At 36.6% G+C, this 27,446-nt stretch overlaps 1 protein-coding gene across 6 annotated transcripts in view; it reads right to left on the bottom strand.

Annotated features, from left to right (window-relative positions):
- Window positions 1-5,019: 5,019 nt before the first annotated feature.
- Window positions 5,020-27,446, bottom strand: part of CREB1 (cAMP responsive element binding protein 1) — a 60,488-nt gene continuing 38,061 nt past the window's right edge. For 4 of the 6 annotated variants that reach the window (XM_060623216.3, XM_060623215.3, XM_060623213.3 and 1 more), the window contains 3 exons: window positions 26,715-26,897; window positions 24,572-24,722; window positions 5,020-11,288 (listed from right to left, as the gene is read on the bottom strand). In XM_060623216.3, the coding sequence (XP_060479199.1) occupies window positions 11,144-11,288; window positions 24,572-24,722; window positions 26,715-26,897 (479 nt within the window). In that variant the 3' untranslated portion in view covers window positions 5,020-11,143. Of the gene's footprint in view, window positions 11,289-24,571; window positions 24,723-25,554; window positions 25,618-26,714; window positions 26,898-27,446 lie in introns of those variants that run through there. The other 2 variants (XR_009607284.3, XM_060623218.3) reach the window with 2 other exon arrangements.

Below are 27,446 nucleotides of genomic sequence, written 5' to 3' on the forward strand. Positions count from 1 at the left end.
CGTTCTGAGCATTCTGTGACGTACAGGTTCAACACAATTTTGATAAATGCACGTGACATAGAAATATCCATAGTCCAGCAAATCCGTAAAACGCCAATACTGTGCTATGAACATGGAAGGTCTTTTAAAACAAGTAAAACACAAGCCCCGCAGTATCAACACTGTAATGAAATGAAAGGCCGGTCCCCCACTCAGGTATGTTCTTCGAAATGAGTATTTTAATTGGGGTTCAGCTCCTTTAATATCCCTGACTTTGCAGAACAGACATTAAAGTGGTTTTGGGTGGGGATGGAAAACTTCAAGATGTCTGGGCGCTCTACCGAGTGAACGAAGCATTAATTGGTGGTGTTGCATGTTCATAAAACATTGAGGGTCAGAAAAGGTTGAAGGTAATTTTTTTTCTTGTCTTAATGGATGTCAATAAAAGGCAAGAAAAATTCAACAGGAATAGTTTGGTGTTTAAGTGAAAAATCAAATGATTTTTTTTGGCTTTGAGTTTAAAGTGTTGTCTCAGGCCAAGTTCCCTGGGGAAATACACTCAGAGATGGACATTAGGGTGTAGAAAGTTTAAATGGGAATGATTTCAAGATCGACATCTCTGAGGTAGTAAAAGTAGTAGGATTGGGAAGTAGGGGGGAATTAGGCTGGGATGCAGTCAGGAGTCCTCAGAAACGAGAGCTAGGATGGCCCTGTAGCTGGGCCATACTAAGCCAAGAGGGCAGGGTTTTATATCCCTGCATAGATTAGTCATGTGATCTAAGGGGCATACCCTCAGGATGAAGAAAAGACCTGGAGAGAACTCAGCTGAGAGCCATCCTCCAACATTGCCAGAAGCTGGGGAAGTGAGTGCTTAATGGGTGTGTGGGGGTGAGGGATGGGGCTGGGGGTAGACGTTATATCTGGATAGTATGCCACAGTGTCCGCTATAAATGTCAGGAAAGCTGTGATGGCTTTCTCTTATGTTAAAGGATTGACCTCAGGAACGTGCATTCTAAGTGTGCCTGTCTTATCCTCAAGGATAGAAACCTAGTCTAAACCAACTATATGCTAAGCATTGATTTTCACACTCCTCAGTTTTAGAACTCTTAGTTCCAGTGACTTTTCCCACAATTAAGATCAAATACTGGTGCCAAGATGCTATGTTAAAATATATGTAGGACGCCAGGTTCTTAGAACTACCACTATAAAGTACGCTGTCATTCCCTGTGCAGATTACTTATTTTTTTTAATGTTCATTTATTTTTGAGAGAGACCGAGTGTGAGCAGGGGAGGGGCAGAGAGAGGGAGACACAGAATCCGAAGCAGGCGCCAGGCTCAGAGCTGTAAGTACAGAGCCTGATGCGGGGCTCAAAGCCACGATCATGACCTGAGCCGAAGTCCCTGACGCTCAACTGATTGAGCCACCCAGCTGCCCCAAGATAACAGTTTTTAAATCGGGAAGAGGGGCACCTGGGTGGCTCAGTTGGTTGAGTGTCTGACTCTTGATTTCAGCTCAGGTCATGACCCTAGGGTTGTGGGATTGAGCCCTGTGTTGGGCTCCACTCTGAGTGTGGAGCCTGCTTGAGATCCTCTCTGCCCCTCTTGCCCACCCTCTCTCTCTCTCTCAAGATAAAAATTTTAAAGTAATTTTAAAAACCACTTTTTAATATACCAGCATGGGGCCTGACATCATAGTTGGTGAAATAGTCCTGTGATTTATTTTTGTGTCAGAGACATGGTCATAATTGTACTGCTACCCCAGAACCTCTATCTAGACATAAGCAGCGTTCTTTTTTTTTAATTTAAATTTTTAATATTTATTTCTGAGAGGGCGAATGGGAGAGCAGGGCGGGAGGGGCAGAGAATCTGAATTGGGCTCACGCTGATAGTAGCTGGCCCGACGCGGGGCTTGAACCCACAAACCATGGGATCATGACCCGAGTCAGAGGCTTAACCCTGAGTCATCCAGATGCCCCGAAAAGTAGCATTTTCAAGGTCTTTAACAAGAACGAGGCAACATGTTGCAGTGAGTAGGGAGAGCCTTGTTCTGGGAAAAAGAGAAACTGACAAGAACTGCATGAAATCAGGGCAGAACTCCGTTCTTTTTTTGTGACTTTAAAAATTGAGGATTTGTTAGCTCTGACGTTTCTTTCCAATCTTCAATCATGTTATGCTTTTCTTTCTACAGCCAGGAAGTGTTAAAACTTAACATTAGAAGACATGGTATGCTGAAAAATTAAGTTTCCTACCTGAGAACTATTTTTGTGGTAGAGGGGAAATCCCTACAACAGAGGTGTGAAAAGGGGGGCCTATCTGCTACAAAACCTTGTGTTGAGGCTGGCTCTGCCACTTCTAACTCCTAAAAATTACTTACACTATAAAGCTTGACATTAAAAAAATACCAACGTGATCTTTTTATTAATTTAGCAAATTATTAATGCTTAGGAAGCAACCTTCAAATATGAAAACCATACTTAATAAACATTCCCACTTCTCAGTATCTATCATAAAGATAAACTAGCTTCTATTTATACTGACTTGTGTGTATCTGGAAGAGTCAAAAGTAACAACCTACATGTTCACAAAAGAGGGTGCTTGTTAAACTATGATACATCTACACAATGGGATACCACACATCCGTTAGAAAGACTGAGGCAGATGTACATAAACTGAAATAGAACTGTCAAGACACATTCAGTGAAAAAGTACCATTTATGTAAAAAGGGGAGAGAGGAGAGAATAGACATTACATTTGCATGTATATGCACAGATTGTCTCTAAAAGGATACACAAGAAACTGCTTTTTACTGCTTCCCCATTTGTCCTATTTTCCAAACGTACATACTACTTAAGGAAACGAAGTTAAAAAATGAGGACACTATCGAGAAAGTGAAACGAAAACTTAAGAGAATGGGAGAAAATAATGACAAATCGTACTACCTGGTGAGGCTCTGGTATCCAGAATATGTAAGAAACTCATAAAACTCAACAACAACAAAAAACACCATTAAAAAATGAGCAAAGGACTTGAACAGACATTCTGAGCATTCTGGTTATCCTCCAAATAACCACAGACACATGATGATACGCGACATCGTTAAGCGTTAGAGTTGCAAATACGATTGACAACGAGCTAGCTCTTCACACCTGTAAAGAGGGGCATAATTAAAACCAACGTTGGTCAGCGCACGGAGAAATTGGGACACTCACGTATCAATCATCATTGGCAGGAATGTAAAGTGGTGCGGCAGCTCAGGAGAAATTTGGCAGTTCCTCAGAAAGTAAACATAGAACTACCATATGGCCCAGCAATTCCACTCCTGGGTATGTATTCAGAAGAACTGAAAGCAGGGACTCCAATACCTGCACGTGAATGTTCATAGCGGCATATTCACAAAAGCCAAATAGCGGAAATATCCCAATGTCCATCAGTGGATAAATGAATAAACTGTGGCATATATGACGGATTATTCAGCCATAAGGAATGAAGTACTGATAAATGATTTTGAGGCACCTCAAAAACATGCTAAGTGAAAGAAGCCAGGCACAAAAGGTCACATAGGATCCTGTACGTAAGAAACAATAGGTAACTATAGAAATGGAAAGCAGATTCATGGTTGCCTGGGGATAGAGGGAGGGGAAAATAGTAACTCTTTAATAGATGGAAGGTTTGATTTTGGAGTGACGATTTGGACCTAGATATGCAGTTGGTGGTAGCTAGCACAACGTTGAGAAGGCACTAAGTGCTACCGAATTATTCACTTAAAAATGGTCAATGTTGTTATGTGAATTGTACCTCAATTTAAAAAAAATAGCAAAAAATAGCATTGCAGTGCCTGGAAATACCTTTCCTCTTCACTTGTTAGGACCTCATCAGAATCCTAAGCCCCAGTTTGGTCAATATGCAAAAGAAAGATGTGGAGAAATGAAAAATGCACAGTGGAAGGTAACACTAAGGCAGTGGTTTTCTGGGATTTTGCCTTAAGCAGCGTAGTGGAATAGTGGCATCATTTACAAGATGGAAAAAGCCAGCTGAGAGATGAACGGATTTAGAGGAGAAATGAGAGGTTCTGTTTTGCAATCTGAGTGGAGATGACAAATAGGAGAGTGTAGCACCAGAGCTAAAATTGTGTGAACGTCTTAGAATGGTTTCTTCGGCTGTGTCCTAGAGCTTCCTGAGGACAGGTACTTCTTAGTGCTCAACTATTGGTGAAATAAGCAAGTAACCACAAAGGTATGGATAAAGAGAGGCACTCTATCCTTTTATTGGAGGCTCAAGCACCTGGACACGGGTTACAAGGAGGGTGACTAAAGGTCCCGATTTGCTCAGCACAATCCTGGTTTACACCTGTTGTCCCTATTAATGTCACCCTTTCACTCTCAAAAATGTCTGCTTGTACAATCACCTTAAGTAGTCACACTTTGTAGAAGAGAAAGAATAAAATGTGTGCAATTCCTTCAATACAATAGCAGGTGTAACAAGCTTAATAAATACGTCATGGCAATTTTTTAAAAAAGTACCTTAGGATAAATGCAACTGCTTATTTTCAGAAATTAAATCAACAGGAGAGAATCTTTTATTATGCTTTAAGCAAAGAGCAGATTAACCACACCTCCTCCCATTTCCTATGATCACAGAACTTTAGAATTACAAGGGGGCCTGACAAGTTAGCTATTCTCATTGTTCTTCCAATTAAAACATGTATTTTCTGACACTGGAGACAGCTGGTCATATGTCTCCATTGGTTTTCTCAATAGGGCGGTAACATCTCCACATCTTCAAATAGGCACTGTTCAATCTTTCTGAACAAAGAAATCTTGTGCTAAAAATGAGGAATACAGTAAAATTAAATAACTGAAGATATGTTCTGGTTTCTCAAATTAGTTTTCCGTTGCCGTGCAACACAAGCTTGTGATATATTCTAACATAAACTTTGCTCATTTAACAAAAGTAATAAACTGAAGTCCCAGAAAATACAGCTTAACACTACTGGCAGAAACCAAAATCGAGAGATCCCATCCCCAAAAAAGAGACTTACAGAGTTTTTAAAAGCATGTTTATGTGACTGCACATAAATGTGTGTAAAAAGGGCATTAGGACAGTTGATACCACAAAGATTACAGTAAGAAAAAGCACTTTCTGACAATATTTCACAAATTCACAAGGATCACTTTAATATACAAAGCAATTGCTACCATTCTGAACACAAAGCAGCTACTATGTACATAGTGTTAATAAAATGCATTATAACTCAGTACATTTTCTCTCTTTACACAGATAGAGCACAAAAAGATTTAGGTAAAAAAATTAAAACAGGGATGTTTCTAGAATGTAGGGAATTTTATTAGAAATGTATTTCCCTCATTATATTTACTTAATATTCAACTCCAATAGTAACATCAGAGTTAAAAATCGATACCCTGTTTTGTGCTGATAGTTTTGGGGGGAGGTATTCTTTACCCCAATCCTCAAGGAAAAATTAAAACAAAAACAAAAACACCATCTTTCTCTCTAGAAACTTCCCTGATTATTTTGTTTCTAAAAAGTCTCAAGTGATACATCTAGGTTAGAAATAATTCCTTTTTTGGGTGGGGAGGACAAGTGACATGTGGACAAATCAGTTGGGGATGACTCTACATGGAAAACTGCTAACTAGCACTCCTCTTTGCCACCCCTCCATAAATCCATACTCACAGAACAATGGTGACAAATTATTTCCCACTTTTAATATAAATAATTTTTATTACATACACAAATTGGAGTGGCACCTGGATAAAAATATGTCTATAAAGCATTTACCAATTCAATTTTAAAAACGTAAGAAAATAAAACCTCCCAAACACAAAGATAGATCATTTCACTTGGCCAACTAACATAAGATTACTATTTGCAGGGATTTTCTTCCTTCCCTACCAATTTTTCAACTATCTCAGATTGACTCTTACATTTCTGAGATGCTCCTCGGAAGCTTGGAAACGCCCATACTTCTGTAGGCAAGTATCACATAATGCCTGTATAAAGGAGGTAAAATCTGATTTTCCTACCATTTGCCCCTTTTCAAAGACATTTCCCAAAGATTGTTCATTTTCCTTTTACTTGCTGGTGAGAATAATTAAAAATGTATCAGGTTATATACCCAGCTAGGACCTGCACCCACAGTACCAGAATGCAGACAGGTCAATATTTTCTCTCTGTGCTAAAACAACTCTGCCTGTTTATATCATCTTCACAGGCTTTGTTCTATTTTTTTTTTTCTATTTTTATTTTTTTAAAAAATAAATTTCAAGCTAAAACACCTGAAATATAATCCCTCCACTCAAACGTTATCTGGTCCCTCTTAGAGTTTGCCCCCCTGAGGACACATACAAAGGCTTAAGCTACATTCACTAATCAGTACGAACTTATCAGAAGCATATGAGACAGATGGAACTTCAGCACCCTGTTTGATTTATTTGAAATTCTTCCATACTGACTCAGCTTCATGATATGTTCAACCCCTCAGGGATTAGTGCCTCTCCTAGCCATTGATTCGAGAAAGTCAAGGAAACCAGTTCCTAGTACATACAGTGACTGTGCAGTCAACTTAAAAAAAGTCAACGTATCAACATTAAAAGTATTCAAGATGTAGGCAAACCATCCAACAAAAGTTCTAGTTGTGCTTTGTACAAGAGTGAGCAAATGTATCCCTCAACTCTTCACCTCCAGGCAGCTTACCAAAGCGCGTTGCGCTTTCCCTTCTCACCGGACCTCAGTCCGATTTAGGTGTTTGATGGTAACAAAGCCAATTTAAAGTGAAAAAAACCTCAGTCAAATCATTCCATGTGGTCTCCATGATGATGGTAATTAACTGCCTTGAAAACTATTTTACTGTTCTAGATAAATTGATGGATATCTTGGCACCCTATAGACAACACTAATGTTGGAATGGGAACAGAGTCTCATTTAAAATTGAAAATAAGTATCAATTTACTCCAGTTGCTTTTCCTTCTATCTTTATCCATGATGTAAAAGAATCCCATTGGGTTCAAACTCATCTTTTAATTAACTGGGCTAGTCAAATCTAATTTCCTGTTACTTTTCTTTCACAGCTATTTATAAGGCTAGCCTTTAGGTGCTAAAATATTTTAATGAAATTTTCCATTTAAAAAAGTCACATGATTTGAAGAGAGGAAAAAGACATAAAAAGCCAGTTGACAATCAATTGATGAGGGAACTTTTCTCAAGTTGCTAACACCCAACAGGGTCATTTTTTAAAAGTGCAAGTTACACCAAACATTTACAAAGAATATAATGTAAATATAATCCAAATAAATATACAACTTTTGTATCAGGTCAACGGGAAACAGCATACCAAAAGTTTTCAGAGCCAAAAAGGCAACAAAATGAAGCCTCTTACAAATAACTGAAAAGGTGTGTAATGACTGTTCTAAAAACCCACTTTAATTCAAAAATCATAACTTTATATTCGCCTTATTTAATCCTGCAAAATGAAGCAGACTTTTTGATCTTCGAAATAAAGAGACCAATTTATGCTAATAAATTGACTGTTGCTGATCACAAAATTAAAAACATTTTTAAAATGTAAAGAAGAAATCTAGATTGAAGTCACTTCAAGTAAGTAAAAGCATCCTGGTTTAAACACACTGGTTGTTTCTTCCTAAGCCTTTGTATGATTCCACATGTCACCCCAAGTGGTCAAAATGATAGTAGGGATTAGGCCTGAGAGACAGAGATAAACTTCAGCCAGATGACTTCTGATCGGACAGCCTGCCTGACTGGTATTGTGCTTTCAGATTCTAGCACTGCTGCTGACCTACCATCAAAACACATTTTTCTGAAAAAAATCCCTGCTCAAATGAAAACACCCAAATTCCTCCCCCAGGATGAGTTTTGAAAAATCAGTGGTACCTTTTAGAAGCTATCTGCAAAATGTTCTTACCACTGTTATAGCTGCCAGAGACAAAGCATAAAAACCAAATACTTTGGGGGGCGGGGGAGTTTTCAAGTGACTAGTAACATACATAAAAGTATCAAGCCAAAGAAAACGAACAGTAAAAATAAAATACTTGGAAGAAAATTAGAAGACAAAAATCAATCATGAGTGCTGGAGTAATGCAGTCCAAGAAACTACCAAACGGGATGCAACAGAACACGCAAAGATGTAAAATTTCATCTGACCTCAATATAGTATAATACTCAGCATTCCTGACTTAGGAGCTCTCAGAGCTTCAGATTATATACTGTATGTATTTATATATATGTACACATATATTATACAAATGCCATTCCCCCCCCCCCCCCAATAATATCTAAACGAACAGAGCACCTATGACAATATGATGGTTGCCAATATGGTACTTGAGTTTGAAAAGAATGAAATTAAAATTAGATCTGATATCAGTTTTTTAATAAGGTGGACACATTGGATCTAGCCCTTTCTAAACCACTTTTCAGCTAAACACTATCAAAGTTTGAAAACTCGTAAGAGTAATATATCAAAAATAAACCCCTCCCACTTCATTTTATTAGAGTTAATCTGTCCTATAGATAAAAGTGCCACATGGCCCTATATTTGCAAAGTAAGCGATACCAAACTTGCTATTTTCTAGGCAAATCAGTAGCATATGTACAGATTCCTATGATGACATTTTCATTCCCTTTTGGCCAATATGAAGAGAAAAAAACATTTATTACTGGTAATGTGGCCATATATGTTCTTGGCTACAAGATTTTTTTTTTAAATTATGTCATTTCCTTAATAAAGATTCTCAAAGTTGCATGCTTAAAAACAAACACCTTTTTTCCAATTCTTGTTAAAAAAAAAAAAAAGTCTGCACAAAAGATGCTTAATTTCTATCTGTATAAACTGAAATTTTCAAGTCTCTTTATGGGTCTAAAACAGATTTAGCAACAGAATATATTTCTTACCTCACCATTAAGTAACTGACTTCAAACCAGTGCAATCATCCTCAAGGTACAAAGGACCTGGTGTTTGTAAAAACTTACAAATTCAACCAGCTAATATGGATGTGACTGCCTTGATTCATCAGGGACTAAGAGGACCACCAACTTTTCTAACTAAACAGAATGTCTCAACTTTTGGAAACATTTTACTTTGGAGAATACAACTTGCTAAATACTAGGCAATTTTCATTTATAAAGTTTATGACATTCAAAACATTTTGACTCATTAAGAAAGAATTCTAGTTTGTGAAAAGATTTGTCACTTTGCTTGGTTTCTGCTGAAGTTTTGGAAAATGACACATCTATGCTGGCATACAAATAATTTTTATGCTACAACTTTCCCCATTAGCTCAGCAGGATAAACATCAAACTTTACAGTCGTTTGAAAGCCTTCTTGAGAATCTGGTGAATTGTCCAAATATAAGACTACATCACTCAATTCTTAGAATGATGCTCCTTCATAAACTCTGTTCATCCTTGAAAAGAGACAATGGTTTGTTACAAACAAAAATAAACCATTAACAAATATTAATTAAAAACCTTACTTTTCAAACGGGACCCAACAATTAACACCCACATCTGTATATTTTGTTAATACATTAACAAACTTTTAAAAATAACCCATGACTAAATATAAAACATTAATTTTCTACACTCTTCTTTTAAAAGGAATAACCTTTTCAAATGAGAAATTATATCTAACATTATGTCAGTCTCCAATTTTTAAAATCCACCTTAGTCCTATTTTTTTAAAGGGTAACTTTTGTAAAGATTTATCAAGCTTAGTGAATGAGTAATTAATAATTAGAAGTAGTATTGGAAACAATGTATGATACATATAAATACAGACTGGTATAGTCAGGGGTTAAAACAGGTAGCTCCTTTGCAGAACAACAAAGGCTATACAGCATATTGGAAAGCTCAAGCACAACTATCCTTTTTAGGAGAAAACCAAAAAAAAAAAAAAAAAAAACTTTTGTAAGAATGACAATCCAAATATTGTAGTACAGCAGTCATTCAAATGTGTCTGAAGAAAATAACTCTCCTTGTGTACATCTAATACTGTACTTTTTATAACTATATCCTTACACTTTCATTAAAAAATTCACTAAGGATACTCTGTTAAAGTATGTTAATATGGAAAAGATTTAAAATCAGTATTTTTCTACAACACAACATTTTATAAACAAATATATCACTTTGTTTTATTTAACATCTTGAAGGCTTTCCTGTTGGTGGTATAGTGTAAGTGCAAATGGGAACAGTTTAATTAGAAATATCTTTTTAAGTAAATGAGTGACATAAGTATTTTTGAAGGCGATGACAAAAACATTTATTTAAAAACCTTGTTACGTAACTCAAGGGGCTGGTTTACTAATGAGCATCTTTTTACTAAGAATTTAGTACTAACTAAAACAAGCTTTGTACTTTTATTTACTTCAGTTTAATTTAAAATTCAAATACCATGCTTTTTCATTCAGTTGGTTACTTCTTTTAATGTATTCAAGAATGTTGAACACATACAGAACTGAAATAAGAAGCAACAACTGCCCTACGGAAGAGCTACAGTTAATACAGAAGGTCAAGGACAAGTTGTCAGTATTGAAGAAGAGAATGTACATAGAAAGCACTTCGAATTCATTCTTAATTTCTTCAACACCACACTAAAACTCTTTTTTAGAGGGTATATCTCTTTGCAATTTTACATAATTCACAATGAAAATGTGAAAACACGTCAATTTGGCAATCAACACTTCTTCATTGCACCTTACTTACTTTATGCATGCGGCCCACACATTACTTCAGCTCAAGAGGCTGGGGTAATTCTGTCCCTAAGGCAATCAAGGAGCTCAGCACAAACCTTGAAATCATTTAAAAAAAGATTTTCTTTTCCTCATTTCCCCCATCAATTTACAAGTAAACAAATTATTACTTCTTGAAGAGGGTGGGGGATGAAAAGCAGAAGTCTCTTCATGATTCCTGGTGCTGAAAATTTCTTGAGGGGAGACGTGGAGGCAGGTGTTGGAACATTCACAGTTTAATGCAAAAGCACAAATGAATGAAATTCTGTAGTTGCTTTCAGGCAGTTTTGCGCATAGAAAAAAAGAAATGTTTAGAAAATAAAATGTTTATTTTGTCTTTCTGCTTGAGGCCAAGCCAGTCCTTTTCCACCATGACAGGTGAAATTTAAATCCCAAATTAATCTGATTTGTGGCAGTAAAGGTCCTTAAGTGCTTTTAGCTCCTCAATGAGAGTCTTATTTTGGTTTTCAAGCACTGCCACTCTGTTTTCTAAACATTTCACATATTCTTTCTTCTTTCTACGACACTCTCGTGCTGCTTCCCTAGGAGCAAAGGAGGACAGGAAAAATTATGCAACATTTATTTCTATATCACTTATTTTGGCTTAGAATGCTTTTAGATATTTAGCTCAAAGCAACAAATATTTTAATATACATTAGGCATTTGAAAAAACTACACAGAAGGACTTGGAAATTGCCTCATGTAACATTTTAATATACCATAGATGTTTGATTTAAAAAAAGGACCCCGAATGTGAAAACCCCACAAACAACCCAAAGGGCTGAATGATCACTTAAAATTATATCACTGGTTATTGACAGGATCTGCCTCATACCTATAAAACTTGAAATTCTATAAATATCAATAACTAAGAAAATACCAAAGCTAAACATCAGTGTGCAAAACATCGTAAATTGAACAGAAAATTCTCACAAACTCATCATTTCAGGGCATTAAAAAAAGACAACAACAATCTAACATGAGTCTCTTCCACAAATGATGTTGAGAACACTGTATATCCACATGCAAGAGAATGAAGTTGGACCCTTAATTATGCCACGTACAAAAACTAATTGAAAATGGATTGAAGATCTAAATGTAAGACCTAAAACTATAAAACTTCTAGAAGAAAACACAGGAGAAAAGCTTCAAGACACTGGATTTGGCAGCGCTTTCTTGGCTATGCCACCAAAAGCATAGACAACAAAAGCAAAAATAAACAAATTGGGTCACATCAAACTTAAAAAATTCTGTTCATGAAAGGGCACAGAAGTTTTACAACTTACAAATCAAAACCACATTGAGATACCACCTCACATCCATTAGGATGGCTACTATTTAAAAAACAAAAACTTAAACAGAAAATAGCGAGGGTTGACAAGGATGAGAAGAAATTTGAACCCTGTGCACTGCTGGTGGAATGTAAAATTGCCCAGCCACTACAGGAAACACTACAGTGATTCCTTAAAAAACTAAAAATAGGATTACCTTGTGATCCAAAAATCCTACTTTTGGATATATATCCAAAGAACACAGGACAGGATATTAAAGAGATATGGGCAAGCCTCCATCCATAACAGCATTATTCATAATAGTCAACATGCAGAGGCAACCCAAGTACTCATCAACAGACGGATACACTGAAAAAATGTGGTACACATACAATGGAATATTATTCTGCCTTAAAAGGAAGGACATACCATCACACACTACAATGTGGATGAACTTTGAGGACATAATGCAGCAAAATAAGCCAGTCACGAAAAGGACAACTGTGGATTCCACTTATTTCAAGTATCTAAAGTAGTCAAACTCATAAAAACAGATAGTAGAGTGGTGACTGCCAAAGACTCACAGAAGGGGAAAAGGAGGGAAGCTGCTTTTAACAGAGGTTCAGTTTTGCAAGGCAAAAAAGTTCTGGAGATCTGTTGCACAACACTGTGTACATATTTAACACTACTGAACTGTATACTTAAAAATGGTTAAGATGGGGCGCCTGGGTGGCTCAGTCGGTTAAGTGTCCGACTTCGGCTCAGGTCATGATCTCACGGTCCGTGAGTTTGAGTCCCGTGTCGGGCTCTGTGCTGACCGCTCAGAGCCTGGAGCCTGTTTCAGATTCTGTGTCTCCCTCTCTCTCTGATCCTCCCCTGTTCATGCTCTGTCTCTCTCTGTCTCAAAAATAAATAAACGTTAAAAAAAAAAAAATTTTTTTTTTAAATGGTTAAGATGGTAAATTTTAAATTTTTTACCACAATTACAAAATTACTAAAAAAAATTTAACACTAAGAATAAAATATTTTTTAGCAAGCTATGAAGGCTAAACTAGTAAACAAACTCTTCTTTTAACTCTATGTGAGTAAGGACCATATATTATATGCTCAGTCACTAGGACTGGCATGAGGTAGGTCCTTATGACTAAGTGAACCAAGAGTTGAAAGCAGAACGGTCCTAAGTCTTTAAACAATGGAAAAAAGCAGCAATTTCTAATCACTCATTTACAGCAGTGGCAGTACTTAGGAGCAGTATTATTATCTTCAGTGTCCGGTTCTTAGGTTTAAGTGGTTACTTCTTACCAATTACATGGCCACAAGCAAATTATTTAACTTTAGTTACCAGACTGTAAAACAGGTAATATTACCTACTTCAAAAGTTTTATGAGGATTAAGGAGTTAATCTGCAAAAAGTGCATGAAATGGTGGCTGGCATTTCCTAAATGCTACCACATATGTGTTAGCAATGACTGTTTCTAGAGAACTCTAATGTCTTCGTGCCCACATAGCCTACTGGTTCAGAAAAAAGGAGCAAGCTGACTTTTGGAATAAAAAAAGCTGCACCTGATGATGTATTATCCATGACAGATACAGACAATATATGATCCACTGCATCACTGTACCACTGGTGAAAATTTTTTTGGAAAGAAGTGAAAAATGGCCCAACATTCAAATGCATGATGGAGATCACAAGTCGAGAAGTGCTACGAGGCCAAGAGTGATCTAAAGGGTCACAGTGGGCTTGATTCAGAGGTCAGGCTGGATGTTCTGTGTATGGGGTAAATTCTAACAAAGAGAAAGCCTGTATTATGTATATACACATTTACAAATCTCATTTTATCCAGGGCTGACTCATCTTGTTTTCCTTGCTTTCTCCTTCTCCATCATCTGAGAATTTACAGTCCACAAATGCTCATAGGAATGCTATATCTACATGCTAGTTTCCAAAAGCTAAACTAACATGATCCTATAGGTTAGTATCTCCTAACTTTGTCGTACAAAAATCAGTATACTATAGTGTTGTGAAAGATTAGACTAGGATTCTAAAAAAAAAAAAAGAACACTGGGCTACGAAAATTAACTTTCTTTCATCTAAGACTTCTGATCCTTTCCATATACTAATGTCAACTGAGACTCTTCAAAGAGCAATTCTAACTAGCATGTCCTAAACTGAACGTGAGTATACAATACTTTTTTTGTGGGGGGCGGTGGGAAGATACCAAATAAATTTCAAGTAACACACAGTCTTGCAGAACAATGCTCAAGTTAGGCTCAAGTTAGGCACGGTTTAAAATAAACAAATTTGGATACAGTATGACATATTAGCAAGAATCCTAAACTGAAAATCAGAAATATTGGGTTCAGATTCTGGCTTTGAAACTAACTAGTTGAGTAGCTTCCAATAGGTCCCATGCAAGAACTGTTTCTTCATCTTTTTTTTTTTTTAACGTTTATTTATTTTTGAGACAGAGAGAGACAGAGCATGAACGGGGGAGGGTCAGAGAGAGGGAGACACAGAATCTGAAACATGCTCCAGGCTCTGAGCTGTTAGCACAGAGCCCAATGCGGGGCTCGACTCACGGACTGCGAGATCATGACCTGGGCTGAAGTTGGCCGCTGGGCCGAAGTTGGCCGCTTAACCGACTGAGCCACCCAGGCGCCCCTCTTCCTCTGTTTTTAAAAACAGGACTAATCAAGATGCCTCCAACCAGGACTGTTAGGTTCGTATTAAGGAGTTTGCAAAATCAGGGAATAAACGTGGCATGTCATTCTAAAGCACCAATTTTGATTAACGGGTCAGAGGGGTGGCAAGCATTTTCATGTTAAAATAAGCATTACTGTATTTTGGAGTAGAATACAAAATACAAATGAGCTTTAAATAAAAATTTTAAAGAAATCCTTAGCTCGGAGAATGCTTCTTAAAGCTTCTCAAAAATTTCTAGCTAAATATTTTTTAAAAAACAGAAGAAAGTGATAGGATTCTCCCAGTGGATTGGTCTGACACAGTGTGAAGATTAAATTGACCACTGAATGTTTCTTCCAGTAGAGAAACAGGATTTTAGGAGTTTAAGCATTCATGCAAACAGATGGCTTATAGATTCTGAAATTGATGTGATAGGCATATTTTTAGAAAAAAGTTCTTTCACATAATGTGTCTCAACATCCTCCTCCATTCACTGACCTAATTCTTTGCCTCCATATGATACTCTTATTCTGTCTCACTTATTCTTTCCATTTTCAGCATCTTCAATAATTCCAAACTACCTGATTTTTTTTTCTTTTGTCTTCAAAGAAGTTTATCAATTGTACTTTTTCTTTTTTAACAACCAATTTTTTGTTTCGCTGATTTTCCTCTATTGGTTTTCTCTTCAGTTTTATTGATTTTAATTTGCTCTTTTTCCCCCCAGTTTCTTAAGATAGAAGTTAGGTTGGCAAACATTTTTTTGGCTTTTTGGACCAAATGGACTCTGTCACAACTACTGCTGTTGTAGCATGGAAGCAGCCGTGGGTAACACATAATTGAATGAACATGGCTGTGTTCCAAATAAAACTTTTTTTTAAGTTTCCTTGTAAATTTATTTGAGAGAGAGAGAGAGAGAGAGAGAGAGAGAGAGAGAGAGAGAGAATATCAATCCCAACCAGGCTCCGCACCGCCAGCACAAAGCCTGATGCACGGCTCAAACTCACAAACTGTGAGATCATGACCTGAGCCAAGATCTAAAGTTGGACACTTAACCGACTAAGCTACCCAGATGCCCCTCAATAAAAGTTTATAAAAACAGGCAATGAGGTGCAGTTTGCCAACCCCTGCCTGACACAGAGGATTCTTTTCTAATGTTAAGTGTTTAAGGATACAAATTTCCCCCTAAGCCCTGACTGAACTGTATCCCACAAATTTTTGTTGTTTTTTAATTTGCACTTAGTTCAAAATATTTCCTTTAAGACTTCCTTTTGACCTATAGATTTAGAAATGTTTGATACTTAATTTCCACACAACTGGGGATATTCCCAGATGTTTTATGGGCCAAGCACATACTTTGTATTATTTCTACTCTTTAAAAAAAAAAAAAAAAAAAAAAAGTATTTATTTATTTCGAGGGAGAGAAAGAGACAGCAAGTAGGAGAGGGGCAGAGACAGAATCCCAAGCAGGCTCTCCACCATCAGTGCAGAGCCCAACAGAGAGCTCAAACTTACAAACCATGAGACCATGACCCGAGCCAAGATCGAGTCAGATGCTGACTCGACTGAGCCACCCAGGCACCTCTATTTCTATTCTTTCAGATTAACAAGTGTCATAAAAATGCCAAATAGGTACAACTGGTTGATGTCATTCAGGTTGTATCTTTATTTTCTATCATTATTGAAGAAAAGAATGCTGAAGTTTTCAACTATGATTACAGATTTGTTCAATTCTCTGTTTAGTGTCATCAGCCCTGGCCTACTATATGTTAAAATTGTTAGGAACATACACCTACTCTAGTAGAATTAGAGGCCTATGATAATAATGATATTATTATTAGAGGCCTATAATGATAATAATTTTATCATTATACAATGTCCTTTATCCCTGACAATGTTCAACTTCCTTTAGGTTGCTATTTGCATGGCCTACCCTATTCTACCCCTTTCCTTCCAATCTACCTATGCTTTGTATTTGAAAGGAGATTCTTATAAATAATGTATAGTTAAGTCTTGGTTTTTTAATCTGGTTTGTCTTTTACTTGGGTTAGACCATAGTTAGCAACCTGTGACCCATGGATCAAATCCTCATAGTCTGTTTTTAATAATTTATAAATTTCTAGCCAGACTAACCAAGTAAGTGTGTGTGTTTGTGTTTGTGTGTGTGTGTGTGTGTGTGAGAGAGAGACAGAGAGAGAAAGAGAGAGAGACAGAGGGAGAGGGAGGGAGGGAGAGGGAGAGAAAAACCACAGATTTTCAATATTAGGAATCAAATCCCTACTAGTCTTCTATATCCATCAAGAAAACCAAAACCAAAAATCCAGAAGTATTTAGTTATAAATGTAACAAAATGTATGTAGGATCTATATGCTAAAAAATGTAATTGTATTCATAGAATGGAAGATACATACTTTGAAAATGCAAAGGAAAGAGAATAGTCCAAGCAATTCTGTAAAAGAGCAAAGTTGGAGGACTCACATTATCAAATTCAAAACTTACTATGAACTACACTAATCAAGACAGCATGGCATCAGTGAAAGCATAAACACAAAGACCAATGAAACAAGCTAGCCAGAAACAGACCCACACAAATACAGATACATGATTTTTGACAAAAGTACAACGGGAGTTCAACAAAGGATAATCTTTTTAACAACTGATGCTGGAACAAATGGATGTCCACACACAAAACATGAATCTTGATACACCTCACACCTTATACAAAAGTTAACTCAATAGGGATCATAGACCTAAACGTAAAACATACATTGTAACACTGAATAGAGATCAAAAGTAGAACTCTCAAACACTGCTGGTGGGAATGCCAAAATGATACAGCCACTTTGGAAAACAATCTGGCAGTTTCTTGTAAAGTTAGATATACACTTACCATTCCAGCTGGCCAGCCCACTCCTAGATATTTACTCAAGTGAACTGAAAGTTCATATTAACACCTGTATATATTTATAGTAACTTCATTCATAATGCTCCAAAACTGGAAACTATGATGAACGTCAAGGTCAATGGACAAACAAACCACAGTAAAATCATACGAGGCAGTACCAGGGGTAAAACCAACTACTGATCCACGCAAGATAATCAATGAATCTTGAATGCATTCTGCCAAGTCAAAGAAGCCAGATCCTAAAGGCTACACACTGTATGATTCCATTTATATGAGATTCTGGAAAAAGCAAAATCCAAAGGATAGAAAATAGTTCAGTGGTTTTGAGGGTATGGGAAAGGGGGTAGAAGAGGATTACCATGTGGGTATTACATGGGATTCTTTCTAGGATGGTATAACAGTTCTGTAAGGCACTGTGGGGGTAGAAACCTGGTACCATACATCTGTGAAAACCAACAGAAGATAAAAAGTAAACTACATGCAATCCCAGAAATGAATGAAGATGATGACAAATCTAACCATACTACAAGTGTGATATAACCTCACTGAAGAAGGTAAAGAAAAAAGGAAGAGACCCAACTCAATAGCTTTGAAAACACTGGTACTTTAAGGCTAAGAACAAAAAGAACTGCACATACTGTATTGTAATTGGTGAATCTGTTTCTCATGGATGTACAAGTTAGCAATTCAGTAACTATTTTAGGTGTATACTACACTTAAGTGTGTAAATATACTTAATGGGAAGCCAAGTTTCTGGTCAGAGAAAGAAGTTATAAATAAGCAAAGTGGAGAAGACTAAAATGAACCCTGTGGCTATAGATCAGAGTCAGAGAAGCTAGTATGAATTCATATTTATTTTAGTAATATACAAACACAGAAATTTAGATGTGTGCATACATCGGCTAGTACACATACATATTTAGTGACACCACCTTTTGAGAGGGCCCAGAAGTGCGATACCTGGTAGCAAAGAGCATATGTGATGCCCTCTTCTTGACTTCTATGTACCATTTTCCAATAAAAGGAACTTAGGAAGAAATGGTTAGTTCCAAGGCTAAGGCAGGGAACACACAAATAAGAAGCTGAATCTGGACAATCTTGTAGTGTCAGACAATAAGGACATGTTTAAAAAAGAGGGGACATGTCAAAAGGATAAAAGGAAACCAACTTGCAAGAGCTCCCAAAAGTCAAAGCTGGAATAATCTGAACATAACAAATAAATAGTATTAAGTTATAGTGCGAATTATAAAGTAAGTATCCACAATATATTTATTTATACATATAAGTAAGTAGGGAAGAAGGGACAGATTTTCCTTATAAAAGAATTCCAGTTAATAAATGTATTAGGGACAGGGGAAATAGAAAAACCCTCATCTGAATATCACTAGTGAATACTAAAATTAATGGGCAAAACTTTAAAGAGAAATAAGGTATCTGCACAGCCTTCAAGTCTCTCCCCTCAAATATACCAATTACTATGGTGGTTTTTTGCCTATGACCATAAATTCTTTGATATTCTCCTTTTTGACTTTCATCTCTCTTTGAATGTGGGCTAGATTTAGTGATTTGCTTCTAAGGAATAGAGTGTAAAACTAGAAAAATGGTAACTCTGCAGGAGACACCTGGACCCCACTTTAACCAAGGAATCAAAGTTAACATCACGACCACTAACAAGTCATACTGGTATGCGCTACCTCAATACAGTATGACAAGAAAGGCACGTTACACCTCTGTGGTATTATCCCTCCAAATCCATTACCTCAGTCTGTAAGAAAATGTCACATAAGCCCACCCAAACCGAGGGATATTCTAAAAGAAACCTGACCACTACTCTTCAAAAGTGACAAGGCCATGAAAGTCAAAAGAGAAAGCGTCACAGTTTGCAGGACATGAGTAGGCATGGTGACTAAATGCAGTGGGTAGGAACCCTGGACTGGATTCTGGAAGAGAAAAGGAATATAAGTGGAATAACTGAGGATATCTGAATAAAGTGTACAGTCTGTTTAATAGTATAGTATTATGGTATACAACACTACGTTGTATACTACACCATATAACATATTGACTGTGTTAATATAACATATAATATGCTGTCATATACCCACAATATATGACAGATGTTAGCTTCTTAGTTTTGGTAACTGAAGCCTGGTTATGTCATATGCTAAAATCAGAGAAAGCTGGATAAAGAGTATCTAGAATTCTGTACTACTTTCACAACTCTTCTGTAACCTAAAATTATTTAAAAATAAAAAATTAAGAACTATACATTAAAAATATATTATTTATTTTTGCACATATATATTAGGGAAAAAATTATACTCCAGAATGTTAACATTTTGGGTGGCACAATTAGTGATGATTAAATTTTTAGCTTATGTTTTCTAATGTGCTTGTATAATTAGCATATTTCACATGTGTCATAAAAACAAAAGTAGGGGTCACCTGGGTGGCTTGGTCAGTTAAGCGTCAGACTTCAGCTCAGGTCATGATCTCATGGTTCATGAGTTCAAGCCCTGCATTGGGCTCTGTGCTGACAGCTTGGAGCCTGGAGCCTGGAGCTTGGAGCCTGCTTTGGATTCTATGTCTCCCTCCCTCTCTCTGCCCCTCCGCTGCTGGTGCGCTCTCTCTCTCTCTCTCAAAAATAAACATTAAAAAATAAATAAAAAAAACAAACTCCCCCCCACCACCCGAACAAAGTGGGATTACACATACTCTCTGGTAACCTGCTTTTTTCCACTATGAACATCTTCCTATCTCAATAAAAATGCCATCTATCTATTCTTAAATTTATTTTTTTTAAGTTTATTTGAAAGAGTGTGCGCGTGTGAGAGAGCGTGAGTATGAGTGGGGGAGGGGCAGAGAGAGAGAGAATCCCAAGCAATCGCCAAGCTAGAAGCATGGAACCGGATGTGGGGGCTGATCTCATGAACTGTGAGATCATGATCATGAAACCAAGAGACGCTTAAGTGACTGAGCCACCCAGGCGCTCCCCTCCCCCCATCTATATTCATTCTTAAAGGTTGACTGTATGTGGCTGAATGTATACAATGTGTACAATGAACATGCCTTAATTTACATAGCATACACTTCAACTATCTGGAATTTTTCCAAAACTTTTTTTTTTTTTTTACCTCATTTCTAATTCATTTTCTATGAATTTGCCTATTCATATCCTTAACTCTCTTCTGACTTGTCAAATGTTCCTAGTTTGTTTGCTTTGCTACTGTATCTTTTGCTTGGCTAAACAGGGGTTTTATATTTTCATACATGTAGTCAAACCTATGTAACCTTTACGTTTATTACTTCTGCCTTTAGGAAATCTATTAAAATCCTCCTGCATTCTAAAATTATACAACAAGGATAGTGAATTGTATTACTGTCATAATTTTTTACTCCTCCCTCCCCAAGCGAAGAATACACAAGTGGATGCCATGTTCACCCCAGCAAGCAGATGATTTAAAAAGCATTGCCTTTTCCCCTTTGCTACACAAGTGACATGCTTTGTCAGAAAAGGTGCTTCTCCTTTAGTTGGGAGCATGTGGAAGAGGGCCAAGCAGCTGGCTAGCAGCTGTCAAATGTAATGTGAGGAAGAGGCTTTGTTGTTCTCAGACACTGAGATTTGGGGGTTTTTGTTATTGTTACTGCAGCAACAAAAAGTAAAATAATAACCATCTGTCCTTTCTTTTAGACTTCTTATCACTTATCTTCATTTTTGAGTAAATGGTAACTTGGACGGTGTAGAATTTAGGGGATGACAACTCTTCTCATCAAAGTTCCATTTAAGACAGGCTGTGTTTGAGGTACATAAGGGACATTCATCCTAGGGAGTATGCTCAGGACAGCGCTCCTCTAACTTTTCCACTGAAGTACCCTTACTGGGCAGAGCAAACTAGAAATGGGGATTCTGGGGACACAAGCCAAAATACCACTGCTGGTGTGAATTTCTTTTAAATTTCTTACCTTACAAATGTTTATTTTGCTCAAATTTTTGTGAACTAAACATTGGAGGAAAGCATTCCAAGTTTACTTCTTGGGGCTACGTATATCTCAGCACACTGGCATGTGCTCTGGTTTGAGAGGCACAGCATGAGAGAGCTGCAGGCTGGAATCCGAGAAGCACCATGCCCACAGGCTTTCGCGCCAGACATAATAGGCTCAAATCTCAGCTCTACCGAGTTTTTTTTTTTAAAGATTTTATTTTTAAGCAATCTCCACACCCAATGTGGGGCTTGAACTCACACCCCCAAGATGAAAAAGAGTCGCATGCTTTACTGACTCAGCCAGCCAGGCACCCCTGCACCAATTTCTTAAAAGGTGTGACCTTGGCAAGACAGTTAACTTCTCTCTGAAGTATAGCTCCTCTGTGAAGTGGAGATAAGCTTCTACTCATTGTAGGTAGAACTAATATGTAAAGAAACTAGGTACAGTGTCCAGCATAAACTGGCCCCTAATATTAAAAGTCCCTCAGAAAAAAGGTCAAAGCTAAAACATAGAATCAGGAGACAGCAACATATAGGTGATGCCTGAAATAAATACACGGGTATGAACGAATGTCTCAAGGGAAAACTTCAAAAGTAGTCAGAAAACCAGGTGAATAAACCAAAGAAGAGTTCAGGAGAAAAGAGTAGACAAAAATGTCAAATATTCCATAAAGGTAAAATGAAAAGAGAATACTAGATTGCCAAGTGAGAAGGAATCTGTATCTTTTAAAGACATAAGAGTGGTGTGGTGGTCACAGAAGCCACATTCTAATGAATGAAAGTTGGAAAAGTAGCAGCAGCAGTAACATGGGAATAAAGGGAAAAGGGAACCATAGCAGAGTCAATGGGAAGTTTCCTTATAGTGAAACTAAATCCAAGACAAAGTATTTTATTAAAGAGTCCGTGGTAAGTCAGGTAGCTTCCCTGAAGATCTCAGGCCAGCAAAGGTTGTTAGGAACTATAGCTATGTATGCCCTATCCCTAACTTGGGGTGTATGTATATGGGGGGAGGGGAGGGGGTGGGAGAGGAAGGGGCGAGACATAAATTACATGGATAAAAAAGGAAATTTAGTCTGCCAGCCAAATTAACAAGTTTTCATACATAGGCAGCTCTCTGCTATATACAAGAGAGAAGACAAGAAGCTAAACGGTGCTGCCTCCTTACCCACTAATTACACCGCCTCTTAGTCTTTTCTATATAAGGGGAAACATTTCTGTCCCACAGAGCCCAACTACACAGACACAACATGAAGTCCTTCTGTTGTTTTTATCATCAAGAGGGTTTATCTTCCATCTGATTGCTCTACTGTGTCTTGATTAGAACTGGTTTCTTTACTAAGCGCTACTGTTTTAAATTTTACAACCTGGCCTTTACTAAAGACTTCTTAATCAGACTTACTTCCAAATTTTTGAAAGGGTTAAACATTTCTTTACAAACATTTTAAAACTGAAAGGATTTAAATACAAAGTTTAATTTATATTTTAAAATATATTTAAATGAATGCAGCTTTTAATGCTTCTGTTGTAATTCCTAAGGAAAATCACAGACTGATGGAGCACAAATAAAATAAGCCACTTGGCATATTTTGAACTCTTTTCCTAATATCCCAGAAAAAGCCCTGCCATTTCTCATAGCTTAGATGTAATTTACTAACACTCTATAACAGCTAAGAATATTTTAGGAACAAAAGAGGCTGAACTGAACAGAAACAGGAAACTTCATAAAAACAAATATTTCGAGGGGTGCCTGAGTGGCTCAGTCAATTAAGTGTCGACTCTTGGTTACAACTCAGGTCGTGATCTTATGGTTCGTGAGATTGAGCCCAGCATCAGGCTCTGCGCTTGACGGTGTGGAGCCTACTTGGGATTCTCTCCCTCTCTCTCTCTCTCTCAAAATAAATAAATAAATAAATAAATAAATAAATAAATAAATAAGTAAATAAACATTAAAAAAAAATTTCAACTGAACATTGCAGTTACAAAGTGCCTTTAGGGGAATATGATATTTGTCCCATAGAGCAGCCCTTTGGGCAGGTGGTGGAATCTCGTTTTACAAAGAAGAAAACTGCAGCTGAGAGGGTTAATGTATTCTTCCAAAGTCATAGCAAAAAGGGCAGTCCAGGACTTGCATCCAGACAATCTAAATTCACTCCCTACATTTCTTTTATCTCATCACAGTGTTTGAAAAATCTTGGGATGAACAGCAGAGGAATATTTTCGCCAATATCAAATGTTTAGAACTTTATATATACCTTTATTTTCATTCTCTTTGCTTTGTCTTAAAGTCATTTCCATATTAAATCCTAAGCTAAATAAATAAAAAATACTAAAGTAAATATAATAAAAACATCTTACTGTTTTTTTATTGACAAAACTACTTACAGCTATGAATTTACTTTATGAGAATTACTTTACCCACATTTCATAGATTTTGATACGTAGCAATTTCATTGTTGAAGACTAACTCTAAGATTTTATCTAAGAACAAGGTATTAGAATTAATCTATTTCTGAAGAAACCTTTAGGTGTTAAACTGTTAATTTTCAATAAAGATGGTATTCATTAAAACAGTGGCCATCATACATTTACTTTATTACAAGTAACTTAATATAAATGAAACAATTTTAATATCCATACTTGAATTTCTTGATCTTCTCGAATAAGACTTGTCATGAAAAGAAAACAATATTTAAATAACCTAGCTAGTTGGTTAGAGCATAGTGAAAATATAGCAGAGTTGTGTATTAAATCTCTCATGGAGAAATTACACAAAAGAAAACCATGAGTAAAGATTGACCCATAATCCCATTAACCATTTCGTAAGTGCTGCTTATTAAATAAAGAAGTTTCAGCAACATCCATCAATTCTACCAGAAAAAAAGCTCAACACCAAGATCATATTCTCAGCAGACTTAAAAGACACACGTCTGGCGGAATCTGAAGACAACCTGACCTCCCACAATCTGAGTAAATGCATTGTATGTACCTGTTCTTCATGAGGCGAACCTCTCTCTTTCGTGCTGCTTCTTCAGCAGGCTGTGTAGGAAGTGCTGGGGAGGATGCCATAACAACTCCGGGGGCAATGGTGCTAGTGGGTGCTGTGCGAATCTGGTATGTCTGTACATCTCCAGAGGCAGCTGAGAAGAAAAACCGTGAACGTGGTGTAAAGACACTGAAGCACCGTGACTTGGTAAAACTACGCTGTGTCAATCATCAATCTAAACATACATTTTGGATTGCAAGGGAAAAAAAAGAAGGAATGTGATTGTAACTAAAACATTGAACTAATCAGCCCTCTTTGGGTCATTACTGACAAATAATTTCCAATTTAATGTATTTATTAGTATAGACACGTGGGTGAAAGAGGCCTTCACCTATGTCTTCTGGGTCTTGTATTTATCTTTCATTGGAATGCAGTTCTATTCTGTTAACATGCTTACCAACCTTAAGTCTAAAAGGTAAGTAGGGCACAGCTTGGATGATCTTCCTAGATAGAGTATACTCCTCAATGTCTTCCTTTGATATTGGTAAATTCATATTAAAAAATTTCAAGTAGACTCTTGCCACGACATAAAAACGACCATGATTTTTCATAAAATAGCAAAATGGAAGAGAAAATAAAGCATTATGGTCAACTATTATAAATTTCTAATTGAAACAAAACTGTAAGTATGAAAACGTGTACCACGTGATGCCAATTATATTACTTGTTTTAATGTAAATGCTAATGGCTAAATAAACCGAAGTTTATTTTTCTACCTAAATGATCTATCACTTGTGAAAAGAAACACAACCATTATTTGTCAAACTGCTTCTAGAAACAGCTTAGGAATATGCCCTCCTAAGAATAAAGAACCTAACACTATCTGAGAGAATTTAAAGGTCTGTATAAAATTAGCCATGTTAGTCATTAATTTCAATTAAAATGTGTAGTCTGAGTGGAAAAGATTTATATACTAAACATGTTACCATCTTCAAACTGACGTTCAGAATTCAAATTCACTGACATCCTGCTTTACAATTTTTGAGTACCTGCATGTAAAGTGAAAAGGTGTTTTACTCCCATTAATAAACAAAATATTATCTTCTTCAAATATTATTTGTTTAGTAATAGAATATATTCTGTAAATACATTAGGGCCTTTTAAATAAATGATGACTCTCTAGTTGGGTGTTTTAGGATTATTCAAAAATTATCATCTATGGTGAAGGGGTAAGATGGTCACTACCTAACAGAGGCAAAATATATTATTATTAATAAAAATATTTTAAGAAACAGATTTTAAAAGTATTTCCTCAGTATGCAAGTTTCAATCTGACATAAATCATACTCTTAAAATATTCAAATAGATTCAAAGAAAAACGGTCAACTCCTATCCGTAAAGATTCCTAAGACCAATAAATTATTTAATTTAAAAACTAAAACAAAGCAAAAAAAGCTATTTCTACAGTCATCAAGGATTTAACTACTACTTCTTCTCTACAGACCAGTAGACTTACAAACTGGTATAAGATATTTCAGAACATACTGTTTTCATTTGAAATAAAAAATGATGATCTTAGAAATGAGGATGTCAATTTCTTGAGTAAGAAGTAGAGAAACAGATTATTTAGTAAGTTCTATACCCGATGTGGGGCTTGAACTCACAATCCTGAGATCAAGATTGCATGCTCTACCAACTGAGGCAGCAAGGTGCCTGGAACCTCTGATGATTCTTAGCAGTGATTTAATAAAACTTTTATTTGACACATGAATAAAAATGAGGCCCAGAGAGGTGAGTCCTACTCAAGATCACACAGCAAAACTATGCAGTTAGATATAGAATCTAGCTTTCCTAACTCCTGATTTCACTATCTTTCCTTGTAACCTACCCTTGTTTCTCCTATCCCCAAACGCTGGAAGTGTTAAAGAGGTTATATTTTTTAAACTGAAAATAGTTGTTTTTATGCCATGACATTTGGGTCCAACTGGAAAAATAGAAGAGTTTATGGAGAACATTATCTATAATGAAAACAAAATTAACTACATTTTCACAGTGCTCTGCAGTATCATACTTACTTTATCTGAGTTTATAAAATTTTTACCCTTTCAAAGAATTTACCACACCTATGAATTCTGAATTCTCTTACCTTGAACAACAACTTGGTTGCTGGGCACTAAGATCTGCTGTCCGTCAGTGGTCTGTGCGTACTGTAGAATGGTAGTGCCCGGCTGAGTGGCAGCTGCATTGGTCATGGTTAATGTTTGCAGGCCCTGTACCCCATCGGTACCATTGTTAGCCAGCTGTATTGCTCCTCCCTGGGTAATGGCAACTAAAACCCAATGGATTTTATGGTTATCAGTTTAATTAATACCATATCAAACTTCTACAACACACTACATTCAGCAGAATAATGTGTAAGACCTGATCTAGGGGAAGTTATTATAGCAAATGACACGGCCAAGAAGGATTTGGTAGGATTTGGTAGACTCAAGTAACTTTCTGCTCAGGAGACCCATGTCCTATTGCTAGAATATAAACGCACTCCATGAACCATATTGTAATTTATAGTAACACCTGTTAATAATTAAAAAAAAAAATGAATGAAAAAATGTTAAATTCCTTTCTAAGTGGTTGGTTCAGAGGAGGTACCACTTTGTGATCCATATTTCCTTTATTCTAGTCTTAATTATGCAATATTTTAATTGTTTAATATTCGCTATCCCACTAGAAAGTAAATTTCTTGAAGGTAGAAAATGTGATTTTTCTTCTCTATTTTCACATAGTTAGCAAAGAAATGGGCAGTAATAGGCACCCAATAAATGGCTGTTTTAATACACAATTAAAGCAGTTCAGTAGCGCATTCTGTTCTCTAACTCAG

Source organism: Panthera onca, chromosome C1, assembly GCF_046562875.1.
Source record: "Panthera onca isolate mPanOnc1 chromosome C1, mPanOnc1 haplotype 2, whole genome shotgun sequence".
NCBI classification, from domain to species: Eukaryota; Metazoa; Chordata; class Mammalia; order Carnivora; family Felidae; genus Panthera; species Panthera onca.